At 43.9% G+C, this 14,809-nt stretch overlaps 1 protein-coding gene across 12 annotated transcripts in view; it reads left to right on the top strand.

Annotated features, from left to right (window-relative positions):
* The window catches only part of LOC106576818 (sorbin and SH3 domain-containing protein 1), a 79,506-nt gene that overhangs the window by 59,483 nt on the left and 5,214 nt on the right, over window positions 1-14,809 (top strand). For 10 of the 12 annotated variants that reach the window (XM_045700702.1, XM_045700706.1, XM_045700704.1 and 7 more), the window contains 10 exons: window positions 1,983-3,449; window positions 6,771-6,856; window positions 7,133-7,306; window positions 9,112-9,158; window positions 9,536-9,650; window positions 10,062-10,187; window positions 10,449-10,643; window positions 13,163-13,261; window positions 13,914-14,110; window positions 14,460-14,566. In XM_045700702.1, coding sequence (XP_045556658.1) covers window positions 1,983-3,449; window positions 6,771-6,856; window positions 7,133-7,306; window positions 9,112-9,158; window positions 9,536-9,650; window positions 10,062-10,187; window positions 10,449-10,643; window positions 13,163-13,261; window positions 13,914-14,110; window positions 14,460-14,566 — 2,613 coding nt within the window. Of the gene's footprint in view, window positions 1-1,982; window positions 3,450-6,770; window positions 6,857-7,132; window positions 7,307-9,111; window positions 9,159-9,535; window positions 9,651-10,061; window positions 10,188-10,448; window positions 10,644-10,872; window positions 11,408-13,162; window positions 13,262-13,913; window positions 14,111-14,459; window positions 14,567-14,809 lie in introns of those variants that run through there. The other 2 variants (XM_045700709.1, XM_045700705.1) reach the window with 2 other exon arrangements.

Genomic DNA, 14,809 nt, shown 5'->3' with positions numbered 1-14,809 from the left:
TCCCCTCGTCTTCAGTTATTTGCCTCTGCAGGCCAGGCGGTCGTTGGAGAGGCTTAGGGGCAGGGCTCCGAAGTGTACTTAAGCCAGGGAGCAAAGGTCCAGGCGAGGGGACGGATGGGGAGGAAAGGGGGAGATAAACAGGACTCTGGTTTTCACGGCTGGGCCAGACAGGGGTGAGATAAACAAGAAGGACGTAGCAGGGTGGTCAGGAATGAGGAAGTCAGCTGTCAGAGGGAGTAATTCCTGCGCACATGACCAGGGGAGAGAAATGTGATGGGGAGAGGGAGAGGAAAGGAGGGAAGGGGACGAGAAAGGAAGGGGCACAGCTAGGTGAAGTCACCATCACGCCAGTCCATTTGGAGTTTGTTTTAGTTTTTTGCCAGATGCACAAATGTATTCTTTATATTCTTATTGTATGTGAGCCTTCTGCCCTTCTCAATTAATAAGAAATATTTGTTCTCAACAGAATGATTTTAGATGGCTAGTTGGCCTACTGTATTGGGGAAACAAAGTTACCAGATGACTTGACTGCAGTTCAAGTCCCTATACTATAAAAGTCTTGACTGAAGTTCCTTTTCCATAAAATAGTGGAAACTGCTGTAAAGAGAATTCCACCCAGAGTTATCTTGAGCAAACTTAGTCAACTGACTAGCACGCTTTCTCGTTATGGCTAGCCAGAGACACACCACCGTAGCTCTGTGGACACTCAGTTACAGTACAACAGAGCAAGATAAAGTGCAGACAGAGACAAAGAAGCAACTCATCATGTGGTTCTGCTTCGTGCTCTTTCAAACAATAATGGAACACTTTGTTTGTCACCAAACTTTGCTTCCTGCAGGCTGTTCTAGTGGCTAAGATTGTAACGTCCCCTTACAATGTCATTTCCATGTAAATAACAGTAGCGTTCAACTTATTCAGTGTGTGGAGCTCAAACAGGACACCGAGGATATTGCAGGTCTGCCATATATGACTGAGCCAAAATGACAGACTCATAAGAATACTGCTATTTAGAATTTGGAATACTTGTAGAGTTACTTTCACGACAGCTGATGGCAGTTATGTGTCATCATTCCCTACTGTGATATGTCATTCCTTACTGTGGTAGAAACAGCACATGCAGTACTTGGCATTACTAGCACATTGCTTACTTAGGTGAGAGTCAACCATAGCTTACTCATCACAGCAGGTGTGTCTTGCTGAATATTATGCTGTAGTTGCTCACAGGGGTGTGAACGACCTTGTCGTTTTTTAACCGTTTTATTTGAGACTGTGTCCCGTGATGGTCCCTGAGAAGGAAGGGCTTTTTGGGTTTAATTCCTCAACGCTGAGGCTTATTTCGTAAGTATTGTGTTTAGTAGTGCGTAGATAGGCAAGTAGCTTATAGAGTCATTTGTATTTCTTATGAACACGTACGGTATGAACTGTTTACGGGATCATTTTTTTTAAATACACATTTTCAAAGCTAGCTCTCTGTTGTGAGGTTCAAGAGGCAAATATTAGAAAATGAAGTCCAGTGTTTCACTCGAACAACAAGCTTACCAACATTACATCACATAGCATTTCATGCATGCCATACTTCCCTGCTCTTTGCCCTTTCTGTTCTTTCATTTATTTTATGTTGCTGCTTACGATCACTACTAATTTAATTCTGAATGATTGTGATTGAATAAGCATATCAGATCCAATGAAAATACTACACACTTAGTCAAAATCAACATTTTCACTGCTCCACTAAAAACAAAGCATTTTACAAGTGTCATTACTAATTGTATAACAAAGTAATTTGTTGTATAACAGTCATTTGTACTATAGCAAAGTCATTTGTTACTTGATGTGAAATGAATCAAGTTTTTTTCTCCCTCCCATCAACTTTTGATGGAACCTTAGAAATGTGTTGACCCTGTATGTTTTTCAGTGTGTGTGAATTTGTGACCATTGTAACCTAACACGCTGTTTATTCTGTTGTTCTGCATGCTTGCCAGTGGATTATCAAGGTGGGAATGGCTATATAATTTCACCCTGCTCTTCTGTAAATAGTCGATCAGTTCTTGCCAGTAATGCCCTAGGTTACCAGTGTAAAAATAAGAAGCCCTTATCTGCCGCCAAAGCCTGCATACCCCAAATCCTCCCCTCTAAGTTCAAACCTAAGCTGATGGCCCCTAGTGGTGACAGACAGGACAGGAGGACTGTGCCTGCCAGGCACCCAAAGGCACACAGCTGTGAGGATATATACACAGGGAGCACAGGCGCAGAGGCCCAGGAGAGCGGACTACACTCAAACACAGACTCAGACTCCAATGATCTCCCCCTTGACTCTGAGACTGGTTTTCAAAATGGCAACCCTGAGACTAGAAGGTGCACAGCAGAGTTCTCCACCCTGTACCGGAACATGCACAGCATCCAGAGGCCTTCCTACTCGGCGGGCTCCAGCCCCCACGGGAGTGTCCGTAGCCTGACTTCCCTGTTTGAAAAGGTGGGGATCAATGAAACTGATGGGGAGGGGGACGAGGCAGGGGGGAACATTCCCCGGCGGGACGCTGTGTCGTCAAGGGTGTCGGCGTTTGAACTGATCATCCAGCGCTCCAGCCCGACTCCCACACGCTCCTCCTCCATGCCAACGCTACCCACTGGCCCCACCCACAACCACGGCGCCGCCAACCTCTTCATGGTGTCTGCCGTCTCGGCTGAGATGCTGCTGGTCACTGAGCCTGGGCAGACAGAGGGCTGCCCTCTGGAGGGCACGGAGGGCAAGGCAGCCCAAGACGAGGCCTCTCTATCAGGCAGCGAGATAGTGGAGGAGGTGGCATCCTCGGAGTACAGTGACACCCTACGAGCCGAGTCTCTCTCTGGGACTGAGGTAGAGATAGAGCAGCACGGCTCCACAGAGAAAGCACCAGTACCAAAAGTGAAACCCCCAGTGGTCACTTTCTCCAGAACCTCAAACAGTCCCCCAGCACCAGTCAATCCATCTGCTCCCCCACACAACTACCACCTCCACAACCACCACCACCTTAAACCCAGCAGCAAATGCAAAGGCTCCTGCCCAGCCTCCTATACCCGGTTCACCACCATCCGGCGGCATGAGAGGCAGCAGCAGGCCTCAGCTCAGCAGGACAAACTCTCCAACCGGGAGAAAATAAAGAACTCCTCCTCTCCCCCCGCGAACCTCTTGCTCATGGGCCCTGCACCATTCATGGTGAAGAGGTCTCTCCAGTCTCACCGGGCCAAACATTATTTCTCAGCCACTAAGGTGATGGCAGGTCAAAGGTCACAGACCCATTCTAGTGAGCCCAGGCCCCTCATCCCACAGCGTCTCTCTTCCTTGGAGGTGCTGGAGAGGCTTGGCACTGGGGAGGGTGCGCCGACCGACAGTGACAACAACCTGACTAATGGGGGAGGCATGGACGCCAATGGGAATCTTCTGCAGCCGCTGGCAGCTCATCGCAGAGGTGGCTATGTCCTCCCCATACTTTCACCTGAGTGTCACCCTTCCTACACACCCGTGCCGATCTCTATGGCCACTCATTTTGTTTATTCTCCAAACTTTTCTTCCTCACATTGTGTCTGTTTTTTTCACAACGTGATGCTACCACCTTCCATCTTTTTATTCTCTGTGGTTCGTGACAAAGTGACAATGCAGCCTCTCCATTTCAGTTTTTGGTGTTTTGGTTTTGGTGGTTCTTCCATTTTCATTTTCTTGCCTGACGAAATTGTTTTCCCACCAACCCATCACAAGACACTTGAGTAACTTTGCATGACACCTTCATTTTGATTAAAATATATTGGATTTCATGTAAAATGCCATGCAATGTTGGTGTGGGCTATTGTTATGGCATTGCATACTGTATACACCCTCAAGTAATGTGTTACCATGTATTTTTATAAGGCTTTGTGGATTTGGTTTTTGTCAACTTTGAGGTAAATAAATGTGCATCCTCCATTCTATCATTCTGAGAGGACTGGTATTTCAATTAGAGACTATGTGCTTCCCTCTTATGTCTTCAGAGCTGGTATTGGCATTTCCTGTGTTTATTCTGTGTGATAAAACATGGATTTCTGTCTCAGAGGTTGGGAGTTATAGGGGTTTACTATGGCGCTTGCTTGGAGGCACTGTGCAATGTCTATTGGTAAAGGCTGGGTGGGAAGCAAGATGAGTAACGTAGTAGAGTTAGTGATGACTGGGATGAAGCACTAAACATGTCAGTGTGGAATTTAGATCACTCATTGGTGATGGGTGATATGTATTCACATTGTACAACAACCATATCATAGTCACATTATTGTATCTGAATGTTTTGTACAGTATTTGTTGCCTCTATAGCTGTCAACCCCTCTCTCTCTCTGCCTTTTTTCATCGACAACGCCCTAAAGCTTAGTCATAGTGTGTTACTGTGTTTGTTGTTGTTTCGTGCATGTGGGAATATACACTGAGTGTACAAAACATGAAGAACATCTTCCTTATAGTGATTTGCCCCCCCCCCATGATGAATAACAGCTCATATTTGTCTAGCTCATCAACAACAACACATTTGAGCCCTCCTGATCCATCATGGAAGTTATAAGATCCACTCTCTAGATCCATGAACTGCTCTGCTGCTGACCTCTCCCATATCCTGTAGATAGACATTCATGTGCTTCAAAAATACTTTGTATAGTAGTTAACAATCACAATGACACAGCGCAGCTACTATATATACTGTACAAGAATACAGACTGAGTGTACAAAACATTCAGAACACCCACAGTTGTGTCAAGTTGGCTGGATGTCCTTTGGGTGGTGGACCATTCTTGATAAACACGGGAAACTGATAAGCATGAAAAACCCCAGCAGCATTGCAGTTCTCGACACCAACCGGTGTGCCTGGCACCTACTACCAAACCCTGTTCAAAGGCACTTAAGTCTTGTCCATTCACCCTCTGAATGGCACTCGAACACAATCTATGTCTCAATTGTCTCAAGGCTTAAAAATCCTTCTTTAACCGATCTCCTCCACTTCATCTACACGGATTGAAGTGGATTTAACAAGTGACATCAATAAGGCTTTCACCTCAATTCACCTGGTCAGTATGTGCCATGGAAAGAGCAGGTATTCTTAATGTTTTTGTACATTTAGTGTATGTTTTTTCATTATTTTTTGGGTGTGTGTGTATTTTTCCTTTATCATACTGAAAATGACACCTTTTCTTTGGAGCATGACTAGTTTTATATGGGACAATGTTACAAGTTCCCTTGCTTTGTCAAACTATGCTTTATACATCTATTGGAATTGTGGTATTGCAATGCGTTAGGGTTATCTAAAAACAAAAATATATACACTATCGTTCAAAAGTTTGGGGCCACTTAGAAATGTCCTTGTTTTTGAAGGAGAATCAAAGAAAATTGTCCATTAAAATAACATCTAAATTGATCAGAAATACAGTGTAGACATTGTTAATGTTGTAAATGACTATTGTAGCTGGAAACGGCAGATTTTTTATGGAATATCTACATAGGCGTACAGAGGCCCATTATCAGCAACCATCATTCCTGTGTTCAAATGGCACATTGTGTTAGCTAATCCAAGTTTATCATTTTAAAAGGCTAATTGATCATTAGTAAACCCTTTTGCAATTGTGTTAGCACAGCTGAAAACGGTTGTTCTGATTAAAGAAGCAATAAAACTGTCCTTCTTTAGACTAGTTGAGTATCTGGAGCACCAGCATTTGTGGGTTCGATTACAGGCTCAAAATGGCCAGAAACAAAGTACATTCTTCTGAAACTTGTCAGTCAGTTCTTGTTCTGAGAAATGAAGGCTATTCCATGCGAGAAATTGCCAAGAAACTGAAGATCTCGTACAACGCTGTGTACTACTCCCTTCATAGAACAGCGCAAACTGGCTCTAACCAGAATAGAAAGAGGAGTGGGAGGCCCCTGTGCACAACTGAGCAAGAGGACAAGTACATTAGAGTGTCTAGTTTGAGAAACAGACACCTCACAAGTCCTCAACTGGCAGCTTCATTGAATAGTACCCGCAAAACACCAGTCTCAACGTCAACAGTGAAGAGGCGACTCCGGGATCCTGGACTTCTAGGCAGAGTTGCAAAGAAAAAGCCATATCTCAGACTGGCCAATAAAAATAAAAGATTAAGATGGGCAAAAGAACACAGACACTGGACAGAGGAACTCTGCCTAGAAGGCCAGCATCCCGGAGTCACCTCTTCACTGTTCATTTCTCAGAACAAGAATAGACTGACTAGTTTCAGAAGAAAGTTCTTTGTTTCTGGCCGTTTTGAGCCTGTAATCGAACCCACAAATGCTGATGCTCCAGATACTCAACTAGTCAAAAGAAGGACAGTTTTATTGCTTCTTTAATCAGAACAACCTTTTTCAGCTGTGCTAACATAACTGCAAAAGGGTTTTCTAATGATCAATTAGCCTTTTAAAATGGTAAACTTGGATTAGCTAACACAACGTGCCTTTGGAACACAGGAGTGATGGTTGCTGATAATGGGCCTCTGTACGCCTACATGTATGTAGATATTCCATACAAAAATCAGCCGTTTCCAGCTACAATAGTCATTTAAAACATTAACAATTTCTACACTGTATTTCTGATCAATTTGATGTTATTTCTTTCAAAAACAAGGACATTTCTAAGTGACCCCAAACTTTTGAACGATAGTGTATATTATAGATATTGAGAGCAGCATTATTGATGAATTTTGTTATGTGAAAATGTTCAATCACTTCTAAGATTTTCAGAACATAATGAATGTATTTTTCGTACTAGATTCAGACTCGTCCCAGGCTTTGACCCAAGGAGACCTTGGTGACGGCCAGGATGAGGTGGTTAGGAGACGCCATGGAGACAAAGAGGTAACATTTCTTTATAGCTTTTAATCATTTCTGAAATGTTTAGTTTCTAGTCATCTCAACAAAACCGGATAGGGCTTCACTCTCTTTTTGAACAAGAAATAGAACTCAAAACGTTTCAGTGTAAACTAAAACGGTGAAATATTTTAACAATTTTAAAATTGTTTTTGTACCCTCATCTTGAAAATGTCTGTGGTCCTCAGAACTATTAATGTGGCATACAAGAACAAGTGAAATACAAAAAATGTACTAGCAGATTATGGTATGTTTCCCTAACAGAAAATCTTAGAAGAGCAGCGGCGGCTGAAGAGGGAGCAGGAGGAGGCTGACACAGCATCGAGGCGACACACAGGAATCGTTCCCACCCACCACCAGTTCATCACTAACGAACGCTTCGGAGACCTGCTCAACATCAACATCAACGACACAGACAAGAGGAAATCCGGATCAGAGGTACAGTACAGTACCATCCCTCTCATTGTGCAAAATGACAGCTATTTTGGTGGTGTGTGTGCGTTAGTGGTGCGTCAGCTGTTTGTTCACACACACCCGCCCGCAAATGCCAGTAACCCATCGGCAACCTTCCGACTACTGTATGTACTGTATATTAAAAAATATATATATTTATTCTTTCTTCATAAAGAATGTGTACTGAGGCCTTTATTAGTCCTGTATTAGCGGGCCAATATAACCCCCCCGTCCATCCCCCCTCGTCCCCCCCTCGTCCCAACATAGGTAAGCAGATCATAAGCTAGCATTACTTGCTTGCACAACACAGTTTTGATCCCTCCCCCGTTATGTTTCTGTGATTTACCATTTCAACATACCTCACTACAATACCATCCACTACTCTATTTTCAGTGACCAGCTAAATAGATCTGCCAAACATATATTATCATCATGATAAACCTGCTGTTCACTGTGTATTCCCTGGCACACATTTAAAAGGGAAAGGGGGATACCTAGTCAGTTGTACAACTGAATGCATTCAACTGAAATGTGTCTTCCGTATTTAACACAACGCTGTCTTAATCGACATCCATTTCTTCGGTGCCCGGGGAACAGTAGGTTAACTGCCTTGCTCAGGGACGGAACGGCCAATTTTTACCTTGTCAGCTCGGGGATTCGATCCAGCAACCTTTCAGTTACTTGGCCAGCTCTCTAACCACTAGGCACTACGTTTTAATCAGTCAGCTTCCTCTGTTGGCAGTGCTCTATCGGTTTGACTTTAGCCCACAGTAGCCCAGTATTTACCACTGGACAGAAACACAGTCACAAGAGCTGTTTCATTCAGATCATTGCTAGAATATTCTCAGTGGATCAGGGACACTGAAAGGGCACAAGTAACAACCAGCTGAGCTCAGAGATTAAATCAAGCACTCAAAAACATTTATGCATTTGAACTAATTACCATTGTACGTAACCAGTACAAATTAGTACTCTGGATTATATTTGTTTATGTTTTTATTCAGTTTTGGAAGCATATAATAACAAAGTTAGTGTTCATTTGCAGTGCATTATAAGCGGTGGAGAAGAAAACAAATGTATATTGTATTTTTTTTCTTCATGTGCCTCTACTTTTATGAATCAACAATGTCTTACTACAGGGCAGTGGTGGGAAAAGTACCCAGTTGTCATACTTGAGTAAAAGTAAAGATACCTTCATAGAAAATGATTCAAGTAAAAGTTAAAGTCACCCACTAAAATACTACTGGAGTAAAAGTCTAAAAGTATTTGATTTTAAATATACTTAAGTATCAAAAGTAAATCATATGTGTTTTAGTGAGTCCGCCCGATCAGAGGCAGTATGGATGACCAGAGATGTTTCTCCTGATAAATATGTGAATTGGACCATTTTCTGTCCAACTAAACATTCAAACTGTAATGAGTACTTTTGGGTGTCAGTGAAAGTGTATGGGGTAAAGAGTAAATTATTTTCAATAGGAATGTAGTAAAGTACAAGTTGTCAAAAATATAAATAGTAAAGTGAAGTACAGATACCCCAAAAAACGACTTAAGTAGTACTTTAAATTCTTTTTACTTAAGTACTTTACACCACTGTTAAAGGGTATGAAGATGAGGGTTTTAATTGACTGTGAACATAAAGCAGAAGATAGTCTTGTGTGAATCTCGCAACCCAGCACGAAAGACCAGCCTGAACTGAATAACCAACGTTCCGTACATGTCACAGGGCGTTGGAGTCCAGTCTCCTTTATTCATGTTTATTTTCTAACAGTCCTTGCCTTGTTTGTTTACAGAGAACTCCAGCCCTGGCTCGGTTTGACTTCAGAGCAGAGACTCTAAAGTGGGTCAAATTCATTTGCACACATACCATAAGTGATTTCAAGAGCATGCACAAAATACTTTTAAGCTGCAGTGAAATATAAACACTGGTGTGTTGTAATCATCACGTGACTGTAACATGTAGGCCTATGTATCATTTGTGTGACTGATGGTGGTTTAGATGAATCTCCATTCTCACATAGCAATTTACACGTGGGGAGACGTCATTCTAAGTCTTTGAGTGAAATATTTAAAGTGGGTGATATGTGGTCATATTTCTGCCGTACTTTGTCATATTGCTCAGATGCCTTTGACATTATGCTCATATTGCATTTTGAAATGAATGCAAATTGTTGAATCCAATAGCTAACCTCTGTTTGTTGTTGCCCTTCTTTTCAGGGAGTTACCATTTCAAAAGGGAGACATTGTGTACATCATTCGACAGGTGGATAATAATTGGTTCGAAGGGGAGCATCACGGCAGAGTCGGCATCTTCCCACGGAGTTATGTTGAGGTACAACCACTTCCTGTATTTTGACTCAAAATGAACTCTGACCTTTTCTTACTAGATGGAACTCACTATAGTACGGTACAGACTGATGTGCCAAATAGATTAGTCAGTGCAGGGTTATTATGATACCAGTCAGTTCAGAAGTTTAAGTAAGAGTCCCAGTAATGATATTCACCGGAGTCATGTTCAGTAAGAAGAAACTGTTCTGAAACAGGGAGGTGCTACCTGAACATGTCCGTTAAAAACACAGATATTTGTTTCCTGTCGCAAAGCGGTTTTACTATAGTGTGCCCTCCTGAATGTGACACTGGTACCTTGCATTGACTTTAACTGATACCCTCCTAAACTTGACACTTGTTTCTAGCATTGAAATTGACTGTTGTATTTTGGGCTTTGTGTGTATGTTTGCTCCAGCTCCTTCCTCCCACAGAGAAGGCCCAGCCAAAGAAGAGTGCCCCAGTGCAGGTGCTGGAGTATGGAGAGGCCATAGCACGTTTCAACTTCACAGGGGACACGGTGGTGGAGATGTCATTTAGAAAGGTAAAAAGAAGAACAAGGTTTTAAAGGTATTGAGTTTAGGAGCAGTTGTAACATTTGTTCCTCTTTTTGCGTAATACAAAATGGAAATCGCAAAGTATTACAACATAGTAACACCATAGTGTTATGATACAGGGAATACAGTATGTTTAACAGAAATCTTGTTCATGCTGGTGTTTAGTTTGTGCTTGATGTTATGTTATTCAATGCTATGCATCGAAATGTGCGATCATATGAGCTAACGTGATACCAATGTGTCTACAGGGAGAGAGAATCATCCTAATTCGCAGGGTCGATGAGAACTGGTACGAGGGCAAGGTCTCCGGGTCCAATCGCCAGGGTATCTTCCCCGTCACCTACATAGAGGTGCACAAACGACCCAGAGTCAAGAATGGATTGGATTATCCAGACCCACCCATTGGCCAATCACCTCACCGCAGCCTCAATGCTTCCCCTCAGGTAATGGCACACTCTTGTAGAGTTCAGTCTGTCTAGGAATACAACAATCCCATACTCTCCAAGTTTGTCTCTGTTTTTTTTTGTTTACTTCGACACTGTAATATTCCCGGTTTTTTTTTCTTTATTATTTGTGTTCATTCTTTCTCATGCCTAATGTATCATCTTTCCTTTACGTTTCTGTTCCTCGTCCTCCCCTCTTTCTCTCTGGATGGTCATTTTGGTCTATAAGCTGAACCGTGTCCGTAGCAACCGGCTCATCACGTCCCCCCTGCCCCTCCCCCGCTCCCCCCGCCGCTCTGTGTCCCCCGAGGTCCACGCAATCTCCTCCGAGTGGATCTCCCTGACCATAGGGGGTGTCAGCCCCCCTGCTGCCCCAACCCCTCCTCTACCCCCACTCCCCTCCGTGTCTTATCGCTGGGGCGAGTACCTGCCCCCTTCCATGTCCGCCAGCCCCGTGCCCCCCATCTGCGGCAGCCCCTACTGCATCTCCCCAATGGCCTCCCCTTCCGCCTCCCCCTGCCCCCACTCTACCCACCCCGCCCTGGCTCGGCCACCCCTTACCTCACCTTCACCCCGCCCCAGGGGGATGACTTCCTGCTCTCCCCTCCCTCTCCTCGTCTGTCCCGCAGTCTGAGCCCCTGTGGGGGGGTGGGCCTGGAGAGCTGGCTGACAGGGGCCAGTCCCTTGCGCATCCTGGAGAGGGATTTGATGGAGGGGGAGGGGGCCGAGGGAGACAGGGGCACTGGACGCGAAGCCCTGGGCTGCTGGCGAAATAGCCCTGCAGAGGTATCTGGCCTACTGCATGGTGTTGCATCTCAGACTCACTGTGGCTGGAACTGGAGATCTCACCTCCATGAGCCACAATAAGAGGATGTTTCCGTTGATGATGCCTCTAGATAGATAATTGTGCAATAGATAGAGAATGATGACTAACTGTCATGTTGAACTAAAGTTGACCCTCCTCCAATGCAGTCAGCAGAGCTTACATGACTCCTGTGTCATATTTTAGTCCGCATGTGTTTCTGTGTGTTCCCTACTCACATGCACATGTTTGAGTGGTAAATGATCTCCTCAGGTGTTTGGAATGAAAACCATGTGCATGATTTGTATTTTTGAAATGCGTTGAATGATTCAGAGAGTCGATGCAGAATCTTGACCCCCACCACTATAGCATCATCTCACTGGGCACAGACATCAATTCAACCTCTATTCCACGTTCATTGAAATGACGTGGAAACAACATTGATTCAACCAGTGTGTACCCAGTGGGATGTTGTAAAATATTGTCATAGAGGAGCCAATTTGGCGATCAAGTTTGATTTGAGAACAATATGAAACAAGTGTATGAATGTTTTTATAGAACATATAAATGTTGTGATTGTTTTTTATTATAGAAAATTACTTTTGTTCGAAAGACACACTACATGACCAAAAGTATGTGGACACCTGCTTGTCGAACATCTCATTCCAAAATGAAGGGAAATTAATATGGAGTTGGTCCCCCCTTTGCTGCTATAACAGCCTCCACTCTTCTGGGAAGGCTTTCTACTAGATGTTGGAACATTGCTACGGGGTCTTGCTTCCATTCAGCCACAAGAGCATTAGTGAGGTCAGGCACTAACGTTGGGCATTTAGGCCTGGCTCACAGTCGGCGTTCCAATTCATCCCAAAGGTGTTCGATGGAGTTGAGGTCAGGGGTCTGAACAGGCAAGTCAAGTTCTTCCACACCGATCTCGACAACCATTTCTGTATGGATCTCGCTTTGTGCACGGGGCATTGTCATATTGAAACAGGAAAGGGCCTTCCCCAAACTCCAGGCATCCGCCAAATCCATATTCATCTGTCGGACTGCCAGATGGTGAAGCGTGGTTCATCACTCCAGAGAACGCGTTTCCACTGCTCCAGAGTCCAAAGGACGGTGAGCTTTACACCACTCCAGCCGATACTTGGCATTGCGCATGGTGATCTTAGGCTTATGTGCGGCTGCTCAGTCATGGAAACCCATTTCATGAAGCTCCTGATGAACAGTTATTGTGCTGATGTTGCTTCCAGAAGCAGTTTGGAACTCGGTAGTGAGTGTTGCAACCGAGCATAGTACATTTTTATGCGCTTCAGCACTCGGCGGTCCCGATCTGTGAGTTTGTGTGGCCTACCACTTTGCACCTGAACCAATGTTGCTCCTAGAAATTTGATGAACTGGCATCCTATGACGGTGCCACGTTGAAAGTCACTGAGCTCTTCAGTAAAGTAATTCTACTGTGAATATTTGTCTATGGAGATTGCATGGCTGTGTGCTCGATTTTATACACCTGTCAACAACGGGTGTGGCTGAAATAGCCGAATCCACTAATTTGAAGGGGTGTCCACATACTTTTGTATGTCTAACCAAGAGTGTGAATTGACTTCCACTGCAATTCTGTTTACAGCACACGCTGTTGAAAATGAATTGCATCCTGTAGACATGAACTCCTATTTGCGATCCATGCATGAGTCTAATGTGTGTGTTGTTCCTCTTACAGCTGGTGAAGAATGAGATTGACTACCATGGTAGAACCTCCAGGAGCCCTGTCATGTTGTTTGACATCCAGGACAACAACATGAATGCTAACTCATTTGCGGTAAGGTGCTTATTTGCATGTCGTGGGCTGACGATACTATTATAAAATGTATATGTTTGTTATTTCTGGATTATCGTTTTTCGAGGATCTATGGTGATCATTTCCTTTAACTCATCAATGTCAAGATATTAATTTAACTTAACATCATCACTTAATTAATAATTTATCCTAAACTGCATCACTCAGCTTCCGACTTTTATTTTGATTTTCTGTTAAAAAAAAGAAAGAAAGAACAAGTCAATAAGATTAATATGACAGGATTCTTACATGACCTTGCTGCCATCTTTTCCTCTCCATTGGTTGTGCATGTCTTCTTTTGAATGGTATCAGACGTTCACTAATATTTCATTGTGACTGTGTACATTCTACATGCCACTCACTCTAGTGTCTTGCTCTTCCATGCGTACCCCTTTTCCGGACTCCAACACGATCACTCCTGGTGTTTCACGGCTTTCCTGGTTTTTCCTGGTTTCTAACGGACCCCTCTCTTTCTGCCTTGCTACTCACCGGACCTCCTACCTTCCTTCTTCCTGTACGTCCTCTAACTCCCTGCCCTGCCCCGCCCCTCTCCCCAACTCCATAATCCCTCCTCTCCTTCTGGGCTGACTGGGAATTCTGGGAATTCTGCCTCTGACCTGACCACTGTCACTAGGAAGCGGTTTGTAATGAGATCATGAATATAGCTGAGACCTCGGTGAGGTACTGCAGCACTCTCTCCCCCCACCCCCATGACTCTGTCCTTCACAGACTCCTGCCCCCCCTTCACCCCAGTAAACAATCTCTCATCATTTCCCAGCAACCCCAGTCCCACAGCAGCAGCCCGGAGCCGAGTCGTCTCAGTTGTGGAATGTGAGTATGGCCGTCTGAAGTCTGTCCCTACGTCAAGTCTTAGCTCTAGATACACTGATTACTGTTATACTCTGACTAAAGGATTCAAAGCCCCAGTCCAAGAGTCATGTTCATTAGGCATGCAACGGAAAAAGTTTTTGAAAGCTTTGCAACGGAAAAACTAAAATTAGCATTTTGGGGGGGGGGATAAGTCCCAGTAGTCCCTCTGTTTCAGTTGGTTTCAATCCGTTTGGTGCCTAATGAACACGGCCCTGGTCTGGTAAATACATTTCTTATATCGTTTTTGATATTATGTCTCTCAAGTCCTTTTATGGTTGTATTTCTGACTTTATGTAGTGTTACCCTACAGTTTCCAGGCTTTGTACTGTTACGTGCCACAGAATGAGGATGAGCTGGAGCTGCAGGAGGGAGATCTTGTCAGCGTAATGGAGAAGTGCGACGACGGCTGGTTTGTTGGTATGTGCCTGGGGCCTCAGGATAGATTGCCCGAAGATATAGTCATAATCACTGTGTCACAGCATGTCACATCCATCCATATAGGGTTACAGCAGAGTGACAGCAGAGGGTTAATCTTCCATGTTGGTAATTTCTCAGAAATTCTCACATGGATGTTCAAACACATAGAGTTCAATAGAGTGCACAACTTACATTTGTTCTGCCTGAGTAGGCACATTTGAGTGCAAAGGCTAACAAATATTG

This window comes from Salmo salar, chromosome ssa18 (genome assembly GCF_905237065.1).
Source record: "Salmo salar chromosome ssa18, Ssal_v3.1, whole genome shotgun sequence".
Taxonomy (NCBI): domain Eukaryota; kingdom Metazoa; phylum Chordata; class Actinopteri; order Salmoniformes; family Salmonidae; genus Salmo; species Salmo salar.
The sequence above is the reverse complement of the archived record's forward strand: the minus strand, read 5'-3'. Positions and strand labels throughout refer to the sequence as shown.